At 54.0% G+C, this 23150-nt stretch overlaps 1 protein-coding gene across 8 annotated transcripts in view; it reads right to left on the reverse strand.

The window, feature by feature from the left end:
* The window catches only part of DNM2 (dynamin 2), an 85337-nt gene that overhangs the window by 17750 nt on the left and 44437 nt on the right, over window positions 1–23150 (reverse strand). For 4 of the 8 annotated variants that reach the window (XM_036096956.2, XM_036096953.2, XM_036096951.2 and 1 more), the window contains exons 5-13: window positions 20951–21049; window positions 16200–16360; window positions 13332–13474; window positions 10989–11124; window positions 9721–9788; window positions 8973–9111; window positions 6586–6672; window positions 4296–4366; window positions 934–985 (exon numbers count right to left, since the gene is read on the reverse strand). In XM_036096956.2, the coding sequence (XP_035952849.1) occupies window positions 934–985; window positions 4296–4366; window positions 6586–6672; window positions 8973–9111; window positions 9721–9788; window positions 10989–11124; window positions 13332–13474; window positions 16200–16360; window positions 20951–21049 (956 nt within the window). Of the gene's footprint in view, window positions 1–933; window positions 986–4295; window positions 4367–6585; window positions 6673–7639; window positions 7779–8972; window positions 9112–9720; window positions 9789–10988; window positions 11125–13331; window positions 13475–16199; window positions 16361–20950; window positions 21050–23150 lie in introns of all 8 variants that reach the window. The other 4 variants (XM_036096955.2, XM_036096952.2, XM_036096949.2 and 1 more) reach the window with 2 other exon arrangements.

Raw genomic sequence — 23150 nt, forward strand, 5'->3', positions numbered from 1 at the left:
GATTGTGGGTAAATCAAAGAAGAGCAGGCAGAGGAAAAGAAACGTAAGGGACATGAGGGGACAGAGAAAAAGCAGGAAAAGCACAAAAAATGGGAGGAGAGAAGAGCAGGGGAAAAAAACAGCAAAAGAAAAAAAATTACATGCTATTAATTATATTCATGGTGTTAATATTTAATTCATTATCATCTCCCGAAACAAAAAAGCAACAACATATGTATTACCTACGGCAAGCACAAAAAAATCATGCAGTGGTTACATCCTTCTTTTCCAGAGGGCTCTACAATCGTGCAGGATAGCAGAGCCCCCACCCCTGCCCCCACCCCCACCCCATCTAATGTGGAGAAGCGGGGTGGGCACTGACAGAAATTTTTGCAAAGATGATGTGTTTTCTTAAAGAAAAAAAGAGGCACCTGATACGGGCATATATGAAGCTGTTCATATTGTTCATGCCCAAGGCCTCTGGCTGGGGCATGACATCGAGGTAGAAAACCCTTCCCGTGGCTCTGGGCTTCTCCGGGTATGGGGCTCAAAGCACCCGCAGGCTCCCCAAACTGCTTATCACAATGCAGCCTCCCACCCAGACCCTCCCACAGATTCTGAGTCTCTGGGGCTAGGACCAGGAACCCAATTTGTCTGCAGACACCCATGGGTGACTGGGCTGCCCCCCTCTCAAGGGTCAAGTTCTAAGTGTGGCCTTGGATGTCAGACAGGGCCTTGTGGGTGTACAAATTTGCCCCCCAGCCTGTGCCAGAGCTTCAGCTCAAAGATGGGTTTCCTGAAACATCAAAACCTGAACAGACTCAAGAGGCTGGGGAGTGGGGGTAAAGGGTCTGGTAGGACATGCCACGAGCCAGGCACCATCACTGGGCTCAGTGGTCCCTAAGTGCCCATCGGCCCCAAGGGTAGAGCTATGGGCTGAGGGGGGCGGGCTACCTGGTTGGGGATGGCTCTCTTCTTGTTCAGCTGTGTGCTCCTCTGCTGGGCGCTGAAAACAAAGCAGAGAGAGGACTCGTGTGGCGACACGCGGGAGGGACTCTGTCCCTTGGGGAGGCCAAGGGGTCAGCTAAGGGCAGAGGCAGAGAGAAGCCCCTTACGCACAAGGGGCTGCCCAAGGGAAAGAGTCGGGCTCATGCAACAAGAAAATGTATTTAGTTAAACTAAGGCTTCTAGGCCTTGACCTCAGCCACTCCCAAGAGCACCAGCTATTTCCAGGGGTCAACGGCCCCAGAGCCTCCAAGGCGGGGGCCCGAGAAGCTGGACTCCCAGGTGGCTGGGAGGGGGCCGTAGTGGCTTCAGAGTAACCTGAGCACCAGGCTGTTTGGGGGTCAAACTTGAGGCTTCTTCCCACCCTCTCTTCCCATCACTGACCCCGGCACCAAGTCTTCAAAGGCTTTGACCAGAGCCGGGAGATCAGACCATGGGACAGCTGCCCACCATGAAAACATCTTGGATGGCTCCTGGCCCAATGCAGAGGAGAGATAAGGTCCACAGGGTGTGTTTCTCTAAGGTCCCTTATTTGTCTATAGTCCCTGATCTCTTTTCCTCTTCAGCTATCCTGTTTCCTAGCTAGTTTGTGCCACACAGATGAAGGTCACATATCTTGTATGTGGGAACCTACTCAGCTCCCTTGTTCATCCTATTTTCCACTGGGACAATCACAACGCCACCTGCAAATAACGGGTATCTCCTATAACTTAGACATCCTATTTTCTTTTCTTGTCGTATTCCTTTAGGAATAAGATGTTCCTTGAGGAATACATATTGCTTTAGGAACTTTCAGAATATGACAAGGCAAACCACCTTGTTTCATTCCTTTACTGGCTGCCTCTGGGGCTGTACCTGAAAGTTCAAGCTGGCTGTTGGGATAAAGGAGAAAGAGAGAGAGAGAGAGAGAGAAGGAGAGAGGGGGAGAGAGAGTTAAGGAAATAGGCTTCTCTTCCTAGATCAGTAAAGGTTGAAACATTTAGTACGGGGGAAGAATTTATCCAACAATTTTCCTAACATTCAGTGGATTCATTATAGAGCTTTTTCTCTGGGCCCTGGTTTTTGCATTTAGAGGGCAGTGAGAAAGCAGCCCAGAACATCTAAGCACAGGATGGAGTTCGGTCAACAGTGTCTGAAGGAGACAGGACTGATCAAGCCACACACAGTGATGGCTGGATGCCAGTGAGGTCCCGGATGTGCTGCTTCCGAGGGGCTTCCTGGCTCCCACCTTCCCCTGGCAGCTGATGTAGCTGCCCCTTTCCCTTGCGTCTACCCAATCAGGAATGTCTTGCTATTGGGGATGGGGGGTGGGAGGGAGTGGGGAATGGTGGGGGGAAGGAGTCCAAAGTCCTCCCCCCGGCCTGCAGGGCCCTCCTGGCAACAGGGCCTGGTCTCTCACCTCCACCTTGCTTTGGTCTCCCCATGCCTCCCTGCTTCTTGGCCTTCCTTCCTTGTCTCCAACACTGTTTGGGTCCCCTGACTGTCACCTGGCGGTCTCTCCAGGCCACATCCCTTGCTCCACTTTCCTACAGCCCCTCACCTACTCTCCTTTCCAACTCTTGTCTGCCTGGTGACAAAGTGCTCAATAACACGTGTCCAGCCTGTGGGCTCCGAAAGGGCAAGGCTAAGTGTGGCTTGTTCACCGTCCTGCCCCAAAGGCCCTGCACCGGGCCTGGCTCCGAGACAGCGCTCCAAGGCTATCCAGTGGGCCCGCGGGGACATCCCCCCCCCAAGGCTGGGACCCTGGCTTGTGCCTGGGCTGGGCGGAGCCTGGCACCCTGGGCCCCCGCGCCCAGCCAGGGAGACCCCGTTCACACACCAGGAAAAAGGCACACAGCAGGCAATACCCACCCGGTCACCAGCTGCTCAGTATAATAACAGCTGGGGGAAGTGGGAAGGCCCAGGAATCCAGAGGAAAGAGTGGAGTGGTCAAAGGAAAAACAGGAGAGATTGTGAGAAGGAACTGTGGATGAAGTGTGAGAAGCAGAGACATCAAGGTGAGGAAAACAGCAGCAAACCAAAGAGGGGGACCAGCGTTTTCAGCCCCCACACACCTGGCTGCTGGGGGGAGAGGCGCAGGGGGTGCACCTGCGGTGCGGCCCGTGGTCAGGGTCCCCCAGCCCTCCCAAAGCAGGGACGGCCCAACCAGGGCCCTTGGCTCATCTGGGCATGGGGAGCAGCTTCTGATCATGCCCTCATTCATTCGTTCATTCATTCATTCATTCCACTCACCTACCAACTGCCCAGCAAAGATCAGCTGACCAACTGTGTTGAGTGCAATTGTACATGTTCCACTCAGTAAGTGCTTAGCCCAGCACAGAGACCCCTGAGCGAAAGATCCTCTTGTCCAGCCTGCTAGCCCAACACTGGGCTCCAACAGGCACTTCTCCACAAGAAAGCCTCCCTGCAACCCCGAGGCCAGGCCAGAAGGTGGCCCTCCGGACTCAACACAAGCCTCACACAGCCCTGACCCCAGCAGTGATGGCACTGTGTCTTAACTGGTTTGGTGCATGTCTGTCTCTGGCATGGGACCTTCCTTTGAGGGTGGGGACCTGGGTCTGTGCTTGCTCACTGCTGTGTCACAGAGCCTGGCACAGAGAACACACACCAGAAATGCTAAGCAAATGCAAGGAAGCTGGCTACTGCTGATTCTGTGATTCTGTTGGGCTCAGGCAAGAAGACCTTCAGGAGCCACCAGAACAATCTACATGACGCCCAAGGTGGCTGAGGGCGGGCCCAGGGGCTGAGGGAGTCAGTGAGCGATGCTTGAGGCCACCAGCATTTACATCTACATCATGCCAAAATCAGAGATCCCTGCGCTGGCCCCTTATCCAGGTGCCATGGAAAGTTCCAGTTTTGAATCTATGGTATATAGACGGAAGCCACAGAGGGCCTGGACAGCACCTCCCAGAGAGCAGCCCCCAGAGTCGGAGCCCAGAGCTCGTGAGACACTCCGTGAAAGGGCCAAGTGCAGATGGGGGAGTCCGGGGAAAGCTGCACAGTTTATGGAAGGCTCTGAGAAGTCACGCAGGAAGGAAAGCATGCTGCCAGCCTCACCCTTCCCAAGGCGGCTGACCAGAGGTCGGGCCCACAGGAGGCGTGTTGAGGACAATGAGGATGGGGGCTGCTGTTAGCCCAGGAAAGCTTCCAGATACCCCCAGGCGGCTCCAGGCTTCACCCCAGTACCCTGACAGAAAGACCCTCTTGCCCTAGTCGGCTGAGGGAAGCCAACTCGACCACCTCCCTCGGGCCCTGGCTCTGAGGGCAGGCACTGGGGCCACCCACCAGCCACTGTCCTGAAAAGTACATACTTGGCAAATCCAATAAAGTCCTCGTGGTTCGTGTTGATGTAGGACTGCTCGATGTCAATCAGAAGAAGAATCTGGAAGAAAGCGGGGTTAACTATGAGCACCGAGCTGAGCTTGGCGGGGATGGCAATGGCGGGAGCCCTTCCCACACCCACCAGCAGGGGGGGCTGGAACCATACTGCTTCCCAGGCACACACATACCTTGGGGTACATCTGCAGAGGGAAGGGGGCATGGGTACTTTGAACCTTCAGGGCCTCACAAGAAAGAAAGCCTGGGCCAACAGAGTAAAGTGAGGCAGCCGGGTGGTGGCTTCAGGCACAGCCTCTGGGGCTCACCACCTGGGCTGCAGTCTCGCTCGGCCCCTGCCTGGTGGTGGGACCCTTGGCCACTTGTTACTGAACAGTGGGAAGGGGCAACGAGAGGCCCGACTGCATAGGGTTAAATAATTCACAGCATGTTTAGAGTAGCGCCCGGTGTGTTGTAAGTGTTACATTAAAACAGCAAAGGCAGGGGCGCCTGGGTGGCTCAGTCAGTTAAGTGTCTGCCTTCGGCTCAGGTCATGATCCCAGGGTCCTGGGATCGAGCCCCGCATCGGGCTCCCTGCTCAGCAGGGAGCCTGCTTCTCCCCTGCCTGCCACTCCTCCTTGTGCGCTCTCTCTGTCAGATAAATAAAATCTTAAAAAAACAAACAAAAAGGGATGCCTGGGTGGCTCAGTCGGTTAAGCGTCTGCCTTCGGCTCAGGTCATGATCCCAGGGTCCTGGGATCGAGTCCTGCATCGGGCTCCCTGCTCCGCGGGGATCCTGCTTCTCCCTCTGCCTCTGTCTCTGTCTCTCATGAATAAATAAATAAAATCTTTAAAAAAAAAAAAAAAAAACAAAAAAAGAAACAAACAAAAACCCAGCGAAGGCAATTTGGCCAGGTGAGGGCATGAGAATGGAACACACAAACCCAGGCAACTAGGAGCCAGTCAGGATGTCATCTCAGCTAAGGGACAGGCCTTTACACAACACCCTGCCCCTTCCTGTCATTTCACTGTGCCTCTGAGCACTCAAGCGTGAAACATGCCAGGCACAAGGTCACTTGGACCTTGTGGGGTTGCTGGAAAATGCTGGGGGGCTCTGTGCATGGGAGCCACTGTTGCTGGTTTTATAAGCCTGAGCGCCATGGGCCAGAGCCCTGGGCCGGCGCCCAGAGGTGCTGGCCGTGGGACAACCAGGCACTCTGGCGTGGCGAAGGGACAGCCACATCCCTGACAACAACAAAACGAACTGGAATCTTTCAAGCTTTTTTTTTAAAGATTTTATTTATTTATTTGACAGAGAGAGGCACAGCGAGAGAGGGAACACAAGCAGGGGGAGTGGGAGAGGGAGAAGCAGGCTTCCCACTGAGCAGGGAGCCCGATGCAGGGCTCGATCCCAGGACCCCGGGATCATGACCTGAGCCGAAGGCAGCCGCTTAATGACTGAGCCACCCAGACGCCCCTGGAATCTTTCAAGCTTTTGATACAACTTCCGGGCTATAGAAGCCACATGGGCTGGGGCGCAGGCTGACTGGGGGACCCTCTGAAGGACAAATGAGCCATGTCCTGCTCCACTGATGGTGACACGGGGGGGGCATCACACCCGAACCCAACACGGGGGCCTGTTCTGGTTTGAACAAACACCGGCGAAGAGGTCACAGTGGATGACTGGGGGGAGGGGCTGAGACCAGACGAGGGCCCCACGGGGACGAAAGGACAGCCGTAGGCTCACTGGGCACGTGACAGGTGAGACCCGTGCCGCAGCGGTGTGGGGACCGGCCCCACTCTCTGTCCTTGTGTGTGCCTGGACGGTCTCCACAAGGGAACTGTTAAAACCTAAAAAGCACCCACACATCCTCTGCTGGGCGAACGGATAAGTAAGCTGTGGTCCACACACACCACGGGACACCACTGAGCGATCAACAGCAACAACCTTCGCAAACACCCCGTACAACAGGGATGAATCCTGAACGCTCTGTGCTGAGTGAGGGAGGGCAGAACCAAGATGCTACATACTACACGCGTCCATTTGAGTGACATTCTGGACAAGGGAGCAGACCAGTTGTTGCCAGGGTCTGGGGGTTGGGGTTGGGGGTGGGGCAAAGGACAGGAATTTTGAGGGTCACGGAGGTGGGGGTCTGACTGAGGTGGGGGTCACCTTGCTTTACGCATCTGTCATTATTCAAGGCAATGTATGCTCAAGATTTAAGCACATAAAAAAAAGTTACACACATAAATTATACCTGAAAAGTCAAACAAAAAGCCAATTACCTGGTCCTTGGTTCTCCCCTCCCGTTCCCGGATGTAGGTAGTGACGATTCGCTCCGTCTCTTCTCGCAAGCGGGGGTAGGAGCTGAGCTGGGGGGTGGGGGGTGGGGGTGGCATTGGTTGAGTCCTCGTGGCACAGGAAACAACATGAACCACAGAGAGAACACGGGGGAAGGGGAGTGACCAGGGGTGGGCCTACCGAGTCCCCACCGCACTCCTGTCTCATAGCTGCCCTAGCTGGGAGACAAGAAGGGGACGGTGGGGCGACGGTGTGCCAGACAGAGGGACAGGGCGTCCACGCACGAGCAGAGATGCTTTTTGAGAGTGGATCTGAAGGTGGAAAGTGGCAAGAGAAAGTGGGTGGTGTGTGTCTACTGCCCGAGAGTGATGGCCACCCCCTCCGCCCAGCACGGGGTGAGAGCAAGGACACCAAGCCTACTCAGGGCCAGCGGGCCAGTGGGGCAGGAACTCTCGCCCAGCTCGTGAGTGAGTAGCGCCTGTTCTAGGATGACGGGAGTGGCATCTGGGCATCTACCTCAGAGGGACCCCCTTACAGAAAGCTCTTCCCCGATCCTAACTGAACCAAACACAGAGAAGCCCACCCTCCAAGGTTTGGGTTAAGTCCGCGATTGGGGAAAACTGAGCGGATGGTCAAAGTCACTAGTGGAAAGCCTCTGAAGTGCCCCGTAACACACAAACTTGCAGGTCTGCGCGCCGATCAGTTCACGCTGGGTGACGGGTGGAGACCCTCCTCCTCTAATTAGGGCTTCCGGGAACAGGCGCGCCGCTCGTCCCCACTGCCTGCTTGGTGACTGTCCCTGGCAACACCCCAGGCCTCCCGTCCCCATCAGAGCCCGAACTGGAAATGTGGAACACCTGGGCACTGCAACTCCCCCCTCTCGTCTGCCAGGCAAAGTTGAGATGTTGCCAAGCAAAAGGTGGCCCACGGAAGGGGGTGCCTGCTGAGGCAGACTTTCCAGATGCACAGGTGGAGACTAACACGGGGGGAGAGGAGATGCGGGACAAATGCGCAGGTGACAACAAAACCTTCGGTTACCTTCTCAGCACACTTTTTAATGACCGTGGCCAGCTCTGAGACCACGAGATCAACACACTTCAAACTCGGCTCTTTAAGCTTTACAATCTGTTTTTTCACAATGGCTTCAAAGGCCATGTCGGGGGTGAAGAGCCCCGTCCTGGGTCATGCGGAGGGCGGGATGAGGTAGAAAAACACCCAGGGACAGTGCAGGCCACACACGTGGGATGGGAGACAGAAAGAGAAGAAAGGAGAGTCAGCTGGTTAGTGACATGCAAGTAGGAGCCTGTGCCCGCATTTGCCCCGGAAGCTGCTTCAGATCAAGGAGGAGTCCTGGGTCGGAGGGGAGGCTGGGGCCGGGGCGGGGCTAGGGGGTCAGTATCACCATTCAGACGGCGAAGGGAACGTGAAGCCCTCGAATTTTCACACCTGTGACAGTGGACTCTAGGACAATAATCTCCACCCCATCTAGGTTTTTCTCTCTCTCCCTTTTCTAATCGAAGAAGCTTAAGAAGCAAATGTGGGCTGTTCCAGACTGAGACAGAAGGCTCAAGCAGAGTTTCCCTGCCTTAGGAGACTGACCCAGGGCTCTGGGGCCTCTGCGGACGTGCAAGCATAAACCGCCCGCTGGGAAAGACTTCAGCTGTCCGGCCAAAGCGTGCTGCCCTGGGAACCAGGACTGCGGGGGAGCCCAGTGCGTCCCGCCGGCCAGAGATGGTGGCCCGTGAACACCAGCACACGGATGCCTGGGGCCTAGTAGCTGGGAGGACGTGCTGCCTGGGGGGACAGCTCCACACCCGGAGGGAGCCAGGGCTCCTGGTGGAGGCAGCAAGGAGAGGAGCCAGCTTTGCTGGGCCGGACACCCACTCAGTCTGCTGTCAGCATTCGGACCTCTCTTAGTGCCTTGGGGACAGAGAAGTGGCTGGCTCCAGAAAGCCTGAGGGTGCCAGGCATTCGTTAAGAAGGGGTGACGGCTTGGGGGGGGATTCAGGGAGCTTGGCCTCCAACAGCTGACGCGGGGTCCCTCTCTGCTTCCCAGAAGGCAGCAAAGCGACAGCCCAACGAAACCCCCACGTCCATCAGACACATGCTAGGCTTGGTATCAGGGTCCCAGGGAGCCCTGCCCACCAGTCAGGCCAGTTCTGGAGGCTTGGCGCACCCCCCCTCCCTCCCGGACATCACGCCCAGGCCAACGCCGCCGCCCGAGCCCCAGGGAGAAGGCCACATTCTTGGAAACTGAGGCAATCTGGGGGGGGGGGGAAGGGCAAAGGCTGGAGCAGCACTGGGAGCCTGATACCAAACCCCCATACCCCCGCTTCCAAGGCCAGGAGTCACCCTGCCAAGGGCCCAATACCTTACTGGTACACTGCCTAACTGTATTGATTAGCTCCTGGATAACCAGGTCGACACATTTCAGACAGGGCTCTTTCAGCTTGACGACCTGCTTTTTCACAATGGCCTCGAATGCCAAGTCCGGGGTGAAGAGCCCGGTCCTAAAACCATCCGTACCCGGGGGTAGGGGAGATAAGTCAGAGAGAAACAAAGCACGGTCAGCAATTTCATAGGCACGGGCCAGGGCCCCGAGACTGAGTCAGGTCTGGGGGTCGGATGCCTGCATCCACTGCCTGGAAACCCACAGGATGACCCAAGGACCCCAGGGTTGATGGAAGACTGGACAACCAGAGTGACTACTTTTGTCGGATAACAGAGGGGACCTAGGAGTCTCACGGGGGACCTGTGATGGGGACGCATGCTGGGTTCCTGTAATCGTGACTCAGCTCTGGCTCCCCGCAACCCCCCGGGGCAAAGCTACAGTGAGCTTTCTAAGCTGGGCTCATGCCAACTGACTGGGCAGTTTAACCTACATTTAACCCAAGGGCGGCAAGCAGCCCCATGGCCTACAACAGATCCACACAAGACGGCACACCCGCCCTCGAGTGCCCTTGGAGGCCCACAGGGAGAGACTTAAAGCTACCGAAAACCACCCAGGAGCCCTCTCCAGGCCTCACACTCAGGGCACCTGGAGGGTTGGGGGACCAACTGGCTGGAGAGTGGCGCCGCGGAGCTGAAGGGAACATGGCAGCTCTCCCCTTGGAACTTGCCTGACTCCGTGGATGTTCTTAATGGCGTAGCTGATCTCGCGCCGTAAATCCTTCTCGTCAAACTCCATCTGAGAGCAGACAAATCACTCACATGCAAAGAGGTACCTGCGGCACCCCCACAACGGGTGTGTATTTGGGGAACGTATGTCCTGTGTGTGGCTGTTTTCACACGGCAGACTATTCCACTGGTCAAAATTTTTAAAAACATTAAAACCCAATTTCAGCGAGGATGGTTTGAAATGAACACTCTCACTCTCTCTCAGAGGGAACATGAATTCACATAAACTTTTTTATGGACTATTTGGCAGTACCAATCAAGGGCCTCCAAACACATAACTATACTCTCAGGCAGTTTTAAACGGTCTAGAAACCTACCTCGAGGAATTCATAAGAATTAGTTATGTTCATAGAACTATTCGTAACTGCTAAAAAATGTGAAAACAACTTAAATGTCTAATAATGGGAGACTGGTTCAATGTATGATGGGACATCCATAAGATATTATCTTGCCGTTAGCAATGCATGAAATGTAAATGATTGGTTTGGAAAGATGGCCACCATATGAAAAAAGCACGGTACAGAGACACATAAATTGTTTTTCAAGTACGGATGAGCAGATGTGCTGTGTTGTGTGTATGCTGGGGACTTACCCGTTTGCACAGAAATAATCCTGAAAGGGCAAACACCGAGATGCTAACGGGAGTTGCTGCAGATGTTAGGATTATGGGTGTTTTCATCCCTTTAGCTTTTGATCTTCTATTGAAAATAATTTTACTGGTTTTCATAAAAATGATGTATGAAAAGTATAAAACTTCAAGCAAATAAACAAAAAAAATCTCAAATCCCACAACTGACATTTTTATGAGTATTCTTGCAGATCTGTCTATGCAAAGACACACATCGAGACACAGCCTTCATGTGGAAGGGTGTTGTAAATATTATCTGTATGCTATGCTGCACGTGTTGGCTCCTTAACCTGCCTTTTCTCCCCTTCACCACGAGGAGGACATTTTCCCATGAGAACCGACCTATGATTTCTATGTATTTTGCAAAGAATGTGTATTGGTTTTCGTCAGAGGGCAAAAATGGAACTTTCTATGGGTCTGCTGCACACCTCGAAGCTGCCTGCTCAGGGAAGGAAGCCTGAAGGTGACATCTCCACCACCTCCGCCCACAGTAGGCAGAAGCCTGGAGGCAGGAGCTCAAGACCCCCTGGCCTGGGAGGAGGCCCTGACCAGAGTCAGGAGGGCCCAGCCCGGCAGCGCTACCTTCACCAGCTCAAAGGGAAACCGCTCATGGAAGATGCGATTGATTCGGGCACCCCCGGAGAGCTCCAGCGTGTCCACTTGGTCTCCGGAGCCTTCGATCCTCTTTTCAAAGTCCACCCCAAACTGCTGGACCATCCTACCAGGAAAAAGAGAACCCGAACGTCAGAGGGGAGGTTGTGACACAGCTCCAGAATCACGCTCTGAGTCAAGCCGTGGCTTATATGCTCCTTTTCATTTTTTTAGCAGCACGATGTACGCGTAGACCAAAACAAATAAATTACAGGACTGCCCATGGCACGCAATCACGACACGCCAGGCCCGCTTTACAGGCCCAGTACGGTGATTGGTGGGTAGCAGTTTTTACTCCCATTTTGCAGATGGTAAGAGTGGGGGGTGAGGTCACAGCTTAGCAACCTCTGCCCTGACCAGGCAGAACTGTGAGTGAAAAGGTAGCCCCTCCACACAATTCAGGTGTCTTTGCCCCTCTGAGCCTCTCTCTGAACCTCTGCATAGTGAGTTGATCTTAACACTGTCCCCACATGGGGTCATTGTGAGGATTCAAAGAACTTCTAGATTTTATTAACTCCAAGAAATCACCAATCCTAAAGAGCACTATTAGTCTGTACCCCCACAAAAAAGAAAAAATGCCAGAAAAACTGGCTAGTTAATGGTGATTCACCTCAAACTTCTGAATTCAGGGAAGTTAAAATGTTTTTCTTTTTAAAAAGTGCTCACATAACTGATGAAATATGTTAATACCGCACATGGGCCCTTGGAACCCAGCCCAGCCCTTAAAAAGGTCTCCAAATGTTGCTGATTAGTACTGTGACCATGTGAGCAGCGGAAAACTAAAGTATTTATTAGTGTTTGGTTTTTCTTAGCATTTCTAGTTGTTTCCCCAGCTTCTTGCACTGTCTGCCTTAATCATTTCTGTATCTCTGCCCCCCTCCAAATTCTTGATGTCCTCAAGTTCTGCGTGCAGTCTGCCCTGAAGGGGAGCTGCTGCAATTGAGGGACCAGCCCCCACTGGGCCAGCAGCATGAAGCACAGTTTGCTAGCGAAGAGATGACCAGCTCTCGTGAGCAAACACGGCGATGCCTGCAAGACGCCGGGGCAGCCAGGCGCGGCTGCCAGTGAATGGGGTTCTCCCTGCACACCCGGTGGGAGGGCAGGCATAGGGTGATCTCAGATCCCAAGAAACTCTTTGCCCACAAGAAGTAAACAGTGTTAAGTTTGAGCATAAAAGCATTCTCACCCCTGAACCCTCCACCATGCAGTGCTGAGTGGCGGGGGGCGGGGGGGGATGGACACGGACAGCAGGGCTATGACGGCCATTGCGGGTGGTGTCCCTCTGGTGTGTCCAGGGGAGGAGCCACATGGGTGGCACCATCTGCCTTATGAGCTCCCAGGGAGTTTCTGGATCGCACTCTAGCCAAGCGCCCAGGGTTCCTGGTAGTCCAGAAACCGGGAATACAGAGGCAAGAGAAGCCTTGAGAGAGAGAGAGCCTGGGATCGTGGGGCACACCTACCCCCTGCCTCACAGCAGGATGGCTGTGAAGAGTCCCCCACAGCTCTGAGCTGGGACAGTGAGCACCGACTCAGGGTCCAAGTGAGAATTCCAAGGACAGAGCAGAGAGAGCTGACCCAGGGCCAAACTCTCACCCCAGTCCCCCATGTCTGTCCTCCCCACGGCCACCAGAGGGCGCCTATGATACCTGAATCAGGGCCATCCCTCCTCTGCTCAGAACCCTCCATGGATCCCACCTTACTTGGAGCAAAAGCCCAATTCCTCCCTGTGGCCCACAAAGACCTGAATGCTCTGCCCCGTCCCCTTCCCTCCTCCACTCCGCCCCCACTCGTTCTGTTCTGTCATACAGCCCCCTCCAACACTGCAGACCACAGTCCTGCCTCAGGGCCTTTGCACTGGCCAGGCCCCCATCCCTGACCTCTCCAGGTCTTTGCCTGACTCTGTCTCAGCGCAGCCTTCTTGACCACTCTGTTTTAAATGGCACCCCCAGGCCCATCCCGGCACCCTAGCCCCTTCCCCACATTAATATTTCACCATTTAATGCACGACGTGTTTTCTTACTTACTTATTTTCTGTCCCATCCCTCCCCCATCCCCGTCCTAAGCACACGGGGCAGGGATGGCTGTCTGCCCCATTCACTGCGGCAACCCCAGGGCTCAGGACAGGGCTCGGCACATAGGAGGCTCTCCACAAATGCTACACTAAGTGAACAGATGGACAACTGAGGACCGGCACCCGGCCTGGACCTGGGACCCTGTGGCTGGGCGGAGGACCCCGTGAGCCAGGCTGGGGGGCTTGCGGGGGGAAGCACGTACTGCAGCAAGGCTTTGGTTTTGCGGGTGGGGTCATCGGGCCGGAAGTTCTTGTACTCCTCCACCTCCTTCTCCAGGGATAGCAGCTGGCTCTGCAGCTTGCTCCGCAGGGCTGGCAGCGACTCCCTGATGTGGTTGGTCAGTTGCTGGGGAAGGGAGAGAGGCCAGAGGTCAGAGGTTAGGACAGGCGGGATGCCGGGAAGGGGCCGGCCCGTGGCACCTTCCAAGGACCGATGCCAAGATGCCACGCTGAGCCCAGCACACCACCCAGCCTCAGGAGAAAGCCAGGGAACTCTCCGGCTGGAGTCACACTAGTGCGTGGGACAAGGAGAGGTGGCCCCCATAGGGCAGCTAACCAGGCTGACCGTGCCGCAGGGTCCACATGACACGTGTGCCGACCAGCAACAGCCTCCCACAAGTGCTCTGGTGAGAGGCCCAGGAGGCCACCCAAGGACCCACGCACTGAAGGACTGGCCCGTGGGTGACGGTCCACGTGGGCCATGGAACAACAGGCAGACGGAGAGACACAGGGACGGGCCCTATAAACTAAGATGGAAACAAGCTCCCCAATGAAAGGAACGTAACAGCATGTGCTTCCTTCTGTGGAAGACAGGGAAAAGGAGGAACGTAGTTTTAGCTGCCTGAACAGAGAGAAGGAAGCTCTACGGGAAGCAAAAGCGGAAGCAAGGCTGGAGTGGGGCAGGCGGGTAGGAAGGGGGCCTCTCCCTGTGGCCCCTTCTCTCCTCTTCTGCTTTGGAATCATGGGGATTTGTTAACTGCTCACAAGTTGTAAGAGGAAGCAGCGCTGCAGAAAAGGTTACAGCATAAGCCTCAGGATGGGTGGTGAGAGAAAACGTGAGAGAGAACAGAAAACAAACCGCTGTTAAGGGAGGGAAAGAAGTAAGGGAGGGAAAGAAGTAAGGGAAGGCAAGGGAAAGAAAAGGGAGAGGGAGGGGAGGAGGGAGAGGGAGGTAGTGATGGGGGGCATTACAGACACAGTGGTCTCTCCAGGCCCTGAGCGTTGCTAGAAGGCAGCCCAGTTAGTGGTGACACTGGCCACCGCTGGGGAAAGGACCCAGCAACCACATGGGAAGAAATGGGATAGTCACTATATTTGGGCTGTATGACTTTATTTTTTATTTTAATAGAGAGAAAGAGAGACGGGGGGGGCGGGAGGGAGGGAACAAAACAAAAGCCATAAAAGCAGCTAATACCCTGAAAGTGAAAAGAAGCACTTGCTGCCATCTTTCCCACAACAGACAAGAATTTACTAGCGTCCATCCTCAAGCTACAAAAAAGGTGTGAGGGAGTCTCACACTCGGTGCTTATGAATCTGATGGCCCCGCTGAAGTCCTCTGTGGTTGGGGGCCCTGCCCCAGCGGCTGGTCCCAGACCCCTCTGTGGGAGCCACAGGCCTTTAAGGGGGGCATGGAGGCTACACGCTCTGCAGACCTTCACCCCAGTGTCTGACAGCATCCTAGAGCACGAGAGCAGCCCCGCTGTGCTCACAGGGAAATGCGGGGGGAGGGGGTGGGCACAGCTCCAGGAAGTGCCACGATGCAGAGCCAGGCCCCCCGGAGGCCAGCCAGGCTCCTTGCCTACGTGCCAGCCCTCAGCGGAGGCCCCCACCACCTGCGGGGCATTTTACTTCCCTTCTTCCCCCTTCTTCGCCCAGGCCAACCGCTTCCTCCCACTGGACACGTTCCGTCCCCTTTGCTCCCCTCAGCTGCCCCCTCTGCCTTCCTGTTCTGCACTGGCTCTTCCTGGCCCCCATCGTGCCTTCATCTGGGGACGTGCTCCGAGGCTGCGCCCCCACATTAGAAATATGCCTTTCCTGAGGACACAGCCCCGCTCGGGCGTTGCCACTGTGCCCCCACCGCCTGCCTGACTGTGGCTCTGAGTTCCTCCCCCCTTCTGGGAAGCTGCCACCAAGTATCCAAAGGGCACATCTTGCAACCCTGGGTGGACAAACCAGGACTGACCCTAAGGACAGACACGGCCTGTCACAGTGTGCCTACGTAATCCCCCATCAGGGATTTTACTCTCCAGAGAAATCCACACACGAGCCGTACGACGGTATTCACATTAACGGCCACCTTCGTGGTTGCTCTCCAAAGAGAGCCTGGCGGGACAGCCTGCGGCCCGTGCGTTCAGAGACCACGACGCAGCCACGAGAAAGAACGGGGAAGGGTGCTTTTCGGCCCGGCCAGCGCTCCAGGAGATAGCGCTGAGCAGAAAAACCCAAACGCGGGGCGGGGTGGGCGGCGGGGGAGGAGGCATCCACAACTACGTCATCCTTTACGGTAAGAAAGGGAGAACTGTGATTCTCGAAAGTCCTTTTTGCTTCCATGGACAGAAAGAAGCGCAGGCACGGTTGACAGTGCGCCCCGCGGGTGGAAGGGGGGGCAGACGAGGGCACCTCACGGCATGCTCGTGGTTTCCGAAAGCTGAGAATACGTTCCCGGTACAGAAAGAGCGGCCGGTGATGGTTCCCAGCTGACACCCAGGGGACACGGGCTCGGACAGGCTGGGCCACCCGGTCAGAGGTGGGGCTGGGCTTCGGCCCCGCAGAGGTCCCATCCAGCGCTCCCGGGCACCCTGCCTTGGTGTGGGCCAGGCCATTGTCACCAGGTCACCGACACCAGGAACTGTATGCAAACCTCTGGGTACGCTGATTAGATAATTCCAAGTATTTAATTATAATTAAAATAAAAGCAACAATAACAGCAATGGAGATAATTGTGCCGCTAGAGACTCACGGAACAACCCCCCCTTCGTCAGGCCCCGAATCAAATGTGGCTGGGACCCGTGTTGCTCTGGACCACGGCCAGCAGCGTAGCGGACTGCACCGGCACAAAACCCTGGCCGTACCTGATTCAGGGTCTTCTGCAGGTGCGGGGTGCCCATGCGGTCAGCCATGTGCCGGTAGGCCGGGTGGGAGAGGAAGAACTTTCTCTCGGCCGCCAGCGCCGCGCGGATGTCCTTCTTGCCCTCGATGTCCTTCTGGCTGCGGTTTACCACGCCGATGTAGCCTGCGGGGACAGACGGTCAGGGCAGGGGGCAGTGCCAGGCAGGCCAAGGTGCCTGGATGCCCACCATGGACCCTGTCCCATAGGTCACTCACAGACCGGGCCACAAGCCGGACCGTTTCCTCAGAAACGCGGAGAACATGAACACAAAGAGCAGTCCCGAAAAGCAACAGAAGTGTCTGGAGGAAGGAGGGGTGACGCCCGGCCTGGTGTGAGGTGGGGGACAGAGGAAAGCTCTGGAGAAGATGAAACCCCCAAACTGAGCTTTAGAGACAAGAAAACCACCTCAAAAAAGAAGGGGGAGAGGGACCAGCTCATCTTGCCAGGTATTAAAACCTGTTCTAGGGGCACCTGGGTGGCTTAGTCGTTAAGCATCTGCCTTCAGCTCAGGTCATGATCCCAGGGTCCTGGGATCGAGCCCCACATCGGGCTCCCTGCTCGGCGGGAAGCCTGCTTCTCCCTCTCCCACTCCCTCTGCTTGTGTTCCTGCTCTCGCTATGTCTCTCTCTGTCAAATAAATAAATATTTTAAAAATAAATAAATAGGGGTGCCTGGGTGGCTCAGTCGGTTAAGCAGCTGCCTTCGGCTCGGGTCATGATCCCGGGGTCCTGGGATCGAGCCCCATGTTGGGCTCCCTGCTCAGTGGGGAGTCTGCTTCTCCCTCTCCCTCTGCCTGCTTCTCTGCCTACTTGTGCTCTCTATCTCTCTGTCAAATAAATAAATAAAATCTTTAAAAATAAATAAAATAAATAAATAAATAAATAAATAAATAAAAATAAATAAAACCTGTTCTACAGCTGTTACGTTTGTAAAGGCTGGATATGTATATACAGAGAAATGAATAGAACAGAACAGAAAAAAGTCCAAAACCACACATGGCGGGCAGGTGGGAATGATGGCTAATGCTTCGGAGCTAACGGGAGGGAAGCTTTTTAGAGATGATTGTATTTGGGTTAAAATTTTCTGTATCAGACACAAGAAAATGGTAACCATGACTACACGAGAAATGGGACTTGCGGGCGGGGCTGGACGACCTTTGGAACCATTCTAGAATTCTTTAATCATAGAAAACAGGATTTAAAATCAAAATGCTAATGTGAAGAAAAGCTCTGCCCTCTTCGGACATGAAGCAATTGGAAGAGAAGAGAATGGGGATGGTGTTCAAAAAACCAGAACAGGGGCGCCTGGGTGGCTCAGTCGGTTCAGAGTCCGACTCTTGATCTCAGCTCGGGTCTTGATCTCAGGGTTGTGGGTTCAAGCCCCATGTTGGGCTCCGCACTGAGCATTGAGCCTACTTAAAAAAAAAAAAAAAAATCCAGAATAGTCACGGGTCCCCAAGTGTGGATGCAAGGCGCCCAGCAGTACGGGTGTGTGGGTGGGTGTCATGGGACACCAAGAACTCAGCCGAGTGCCTGACCCATGGTAGGTGCTCAATAAACAGACGTGGGGATTGTTTTCATCCTGACTGACATAATGAAAGCTGGAGAGGTAGACTGGGGAGAGGTGGCAAAAGGCCCAAAGAGATCCATACACAGATATACCCCGCTCTCAGTGGGGGGCATTCAAGGTTTCCCTTGGGGAGGAGGGGAGTGGTGTCTGCCTGCCATTTATCCTGCCAAGTCTTGTGCAGGACTGGTTACCTTTCATTCTCTCCATCTTTGCCATTATGTCCATTTTACAGATGAAGGGAAATGACCAAGGTGAGGTCACAGAGAGGGGCCGCAGGAGAACTCAGATGTGAGCCCAGACTGGTGAGAAGCCCAAACTCACTATCACCCACACAACAGTAAGCAGGAGGAAACAGCAGGGAGCAGAGACAGTGGTCTGGCTGGGATTCTGGTTCCTAAAAGCATAGGAGTTCTGAGTATTCTGTAAGTCAAGAAAAAGGATGCAGCTGGGAGATTCTAAAAGGCATAGGACAAGAGGAGAACACTGAGGGTGGGAGGCCTGAGGGCCTAAGTCGGGAGCCAGACAGAGCGGGGCGAGGAAGGGCTGACTTTCTTAGAAACAGAGAGGAGGGCAGAGGAGGGCAGACGCAGACAACAGTGAGGGGGGAGGAAGGAAGCTGAAGAGGTCTGTGTCATCCAGCCACCCAGCACCAATGCTGAGCCCAGGTAGCATCCTTCGGGGACTAAAATTTAGGCCCCAGTACATGTGGGAAGAGCACGGGGTGGGGGTGGCTGGCAGAGGGGACGGGGACACGTGGGGTCTGCTTCCCTCTCCGGCACCAACCCTTCCTTCCTAAACCTCTGATGCAGAGGCACTCTTTGGCTCCTGACCCTGGCGGCCACCTCTCCTTACTCAATGGCTCAGCACGGATGGGGGAAGGTTGGAAACCACGGTCCGAATGTTGTCCCATGCCCATCCCACACCTGGAGGAGGGCATCTAGGGGGACCAAGGAAAAGATCTAAATGGCGTGCCAAGGGTGCCTACAGCTGACAGCAGATCCCCCGAGGGAAGGAATGGGGCAAGAAAGGAAAGCAATTAAGAAAATGGCTTAAACATTTGCAACGACGTGGATGGAACTGGAGGGTATTATGCTGAGCAAGATAAGTCAAACAGAGAAAGACATGTATCATATGACCTCACTGATATGAGGAATTCTTAATCTCAGGAAACAAACTGAGGGTTGCTGGAGTGGGGGGTGGGGTGGGAGGGATGGGGTGACTGGGTGATGGACACTGGGGAGGGTATGTGCTCTGGTAAGCGCTGTGAATTGTGCAAGACTGTTGAATCTCAGATCTGTACCTCTGAAACAAATAATGCAATATATGTTAAGAAAGAAAAAAAGAAGAAGAAGAATGTAGCAGGAGGGAAAGAACAAAGGGGGGGAAATCGGAGGGGGAGAAGAACCATGAGAGACAATGGACTCTGAAAAACAAACTGAGGGTTCTAGAGGGGAGGGGGGTGGGAGGATGGGTTAGCCTGGTGATGAGTATTGAGGAGGGCACGTTCTGCATGGAGCACTGGGTGTTATGCACAAACAATGAATCATGGAACACTATATCTAAAACTAATGATGTAATGTATGGGGATTAACATAACAATAAAAAAATTTTAAAAAGAAAATGGCTTAAAATTTTTTTAAAAATTAAAGCCTAGATGGACACTCAATACCATGCCACAGTGACAAACAGCAATAACCTCAGTGTCCAACAAATAGGGATTGAGTAACGGCCCACAAATCCTCATATAAGGGATTCCACAGGACCTCTTGAAGTCACCTTGAAGAATATTTGCCTGTCATGGGGAAACACTCTGCTGTTCTGCTAAGTGAAATAGAAAAGTAGGTCACAAAGTGGCAGGACACTGGAGAGCCGGCATTCCAAACCAGCTCTGTCACATCCTACTTTTGTGAGCTGGGACAAGGTATTCAGCTTCTCTGTGCCTCAGTTTCTTCAGCCATAAAATGGGGATAGGAATAGAGCCACCGCATAATCTGGATTGTTAGCAGGATTCAATGAGCTCGCCCGCACACATCAAGAGCACAGAGCAGTGCCTAGTACGTAACAGACACTTAATAAGTATTTGCTATTCTAATTTTTTGAAAAGAAAAATATTTAGGCTACTCCTGTCAGAAGATCTAAACTTGATCCTAAACCTGAACCTTATCAGGTTCTCCATCTACATTTAATTACCAATTTATAGGGAACAATTGGCCCAATCCCAAGTGTGGGCCATGATCTGGTTTCTTCCACAAAAAATGGTATAAGAGGAAAAAAAAAGGGGCTGGTGAGGGAGCTGTTCAACCAGAAACGTAGGTATTTATGTGTAAAATGATATTGATGCCAAGGATTTGCTTTGTAATCCCCCAGGAAGCAAATAAGGGGAGGACATTCAGGGATTCGAGATTAGCTGTGTACAATTGATAACACTAAGGCTGGGTCCATGGGGGCTCCTCGTACTTCTCTCTCTACTTTCAAGAATGTTTTTTAAATGTTCAAATAGAAAGTAAGCATGAACATTAATAAAAATTATGAATCCTGGGGCACCAGGGTGGCTCAGTCAGTTAAGCATCCAACTCTTGGTTTCAAGCTCAGGTCGTGATCTCAGGGTCATGAGATCCGGCCACGTGTCGGGCTCCAACCTCAATGCAGAGTCTGCCTGAGCCGCTCTCTCTCCCACCACCCCTCCTCTCTCAAATAAATAAATAAATCAGAAGGACGGAAGGAAGGAAGGGAGGGTGGGAGGGAGAAAGGAAAGGAAAGGAAAAGGAAAAGGAAGAAAAGAAGCTAATTAATTAATTATGCATCCTGGGGAACACTTTTGGGAGGAGAGCCACAAGGTAGGAACTAGTGGGAGAGGGGGTGCTGTGGATGACTCTGGTTTCCCTTTTCTGTAGGTTTGTTTATGTTCCCCAAGTGAGCAGGTGTTAACTGTGTAAATGGAAAGTCAATGTGTACAAATCAGAAGAAAAAGACATGAAAAAGCAGTTACTCTGGGCCGTGGGGAAACAGGCAGTGGTGGGTGCTTATTTGTGCATACTTCCTGGCATCGGTCCAGGTTTCGGTAACGATAAGGACAAAAACATGATCATTTGAACCTCCGCCCAGCCACCGCCCCCCATGGCTCCGGCTCCCGCCCAACCGCACCTCTTCTCAAGGGCAGCAGCTTGTTCTCCAGGATGTCCCTGGCGTCGGTGCCTTCGTCCATCAGGTCGAGCTTGGTGATGACGCCGATGGTCCGCAGGCCTGAAAGAGCCCAGAGGTCAGAGGATGCCGTGAGGGAGGAGCCTGGGCTGGCAGCCTGGGGAGGGGGGGTCCCCACGTCCAAGCTGTGAGACCTGGGACAAGCTATAACGTCACCTGCCTGGACCCCAGTTTCCCTCATGTCAAGTGAAGACAACAGCCACGCCAATCTCAGAGGGTTGCCCATGAAGATAAACTGGCTTGTGACAAACATGCAATCAGTAAATACTGGCCACCGTCATTGTCATTCCTGTGACCTGCGACAGTGTCTTGCTGCTGCAGTGTCAGGGGAAGACCTCATGAAAACTCAAAATCCAGGCTCAGTCTCCATGCTGTGCTCTCTGACTTACCCGCAAAGTCCCAACATCATACGCAAAACCACGGCGACTGTTTCTAGGGTTACCTTGCACCTGAATGGCCAAAATTCCACTCTGGAAACCACTTCATCGGATTCCTCCTGTCCCCAGGTGACCTCGAATCAAGGGAACCCTCCTAGGAAAGCTGCTCACCTACAGATCAGCTGGCCCTGGTGGGCCTACGGATCCTCTGTGATAGCGCCCGTGCGTGTGTGTGTGTGCATGTACGTGTGCATATGTGTGACACACAGGAAGCCCAGGGAGATCTCCAGAGGGTGCTAAGGGGGGCTTCGCGGGACTGAGAGTTGTGCTCTCCCTGGTGCTCCTGCCTGTTCATATTTGGCTGTGAGGTGCCATCACCTTTTTGGAGGGTGAAGGGGCCACAGCTGTGAATACCCACAAAGCTTGTGCGAGGCAGGGAGGGGAGAGGCAGAGTGGGGGGGGGGACTGGGGAGGGGGCCTGGGGGCCTGGACTCTACCGGAAATGCTGCATTTCACTGGAGGATCATTTATGAACAAAGAAGAGGTGAGAGTGGCCAGCTAGGTGGATGCTGTGCACATGCGTCCCGATGGTAACAGGGAAACACACACAGCGTACAGAAAAATAAGGAAAGATCATCGCATTTTTTAAAATGTGAGTTTACACGGGAGAACAAACTATGAGAGGCTATTTCCGAGGCGTGGCCACTGGTATCTCTGTAGGGGAAGGGGAGCGGTCGCTTCTTAGATTCTGTGTTTTATAACGGTGACATTTTGGGGGTAATAATTATGAACACTTCCAAAGCCAGAAAAAGAGCCAACATTGAGTTTACAAGTGTAACTGAACCCACGCCCATTTCCTTACCACCCGATCAAGCCTCTGTGGCATCTCTGTCACAATCATGCTCTATCCATGGGACTGGACCGGGGGCACGGGGAGCCTGTGGGGGGCCCACGGATAGGCGCGGCCTTTCCTGGGAGACCATGTCTGGGATGACCATGCGGACACAGCGTGTCCTTCTCGGGACAAAGATACTCGGAGCACTGCTCTCGACTCTGAAAAGCTCGCAGTCCAGTGTGTGAAAGGGCCGTCAGCTCCCATCCCTCCACCGGCCGTCCTCGGGCCGGACCGGGGACCAGAAGCCAGGGAGCGGAGCGCCAGAGCCCGTCTTTCCCCAGCTCCTCCCTGGTCCCCGACTCCCTCCGAACCACCATGGAATCAGGCAGTCAGAGGCATTTTGCAAATCGTATTTCAGTGTGTGTCCCACTCCACAACCCCCAACACATGCAGGACACACCCAGCTCCCCACGGCAGCCACCAAGGCCCCTCGGACAGTCGCACCCCCTCCACGTCGCCTCCTCTGCCCCAGCCACAATGGCCTCCTCACCACGTTCTGGGCACCCCAGGCTCAAATCCAGCCCAGCCTATTTAGCATCACTGGCCATTTTCCTGGATTTTGCCTCTTTTCATCATTCATCATTCTGGTCTTGCCTGAAACCTCACATCTTCAGTGGCCTCTGACCCCCACACCCCCGACCCCAGCCACTCTCAAAGGGTTGGATTTTCCTCCAGTGCTTACTTCTGGCTGAAACCGCCCCACCTGCTTATTTTCTTACTGTTTTCTGTCTCCCTCCCTGGAACATCAACTCACCAGTGGCAGGGGCCCTGTCAACTTTGTCCCCTGCAGGGTCCCCAAGGCCAAAACAGAGCCTGGCATGTATCAGGTACTTAACTGACATGTACTTAATAAATGGCCCAAGGAAAAGTT

This window comes from Halichoerus grypus, chromosome 1 (genome assembly GCF_964656455.1).
Source record: "Halichoerus grypus chromosome 1, mHalGry1.hap1.1, whole genome shotgun sequence".
NCBI classification, from domain to species: Eukaryota; Metazoa; Chordata; class Mammalia; order Carnivora; family Phocidae; genus Halichoerus; species Halichoerus grypus.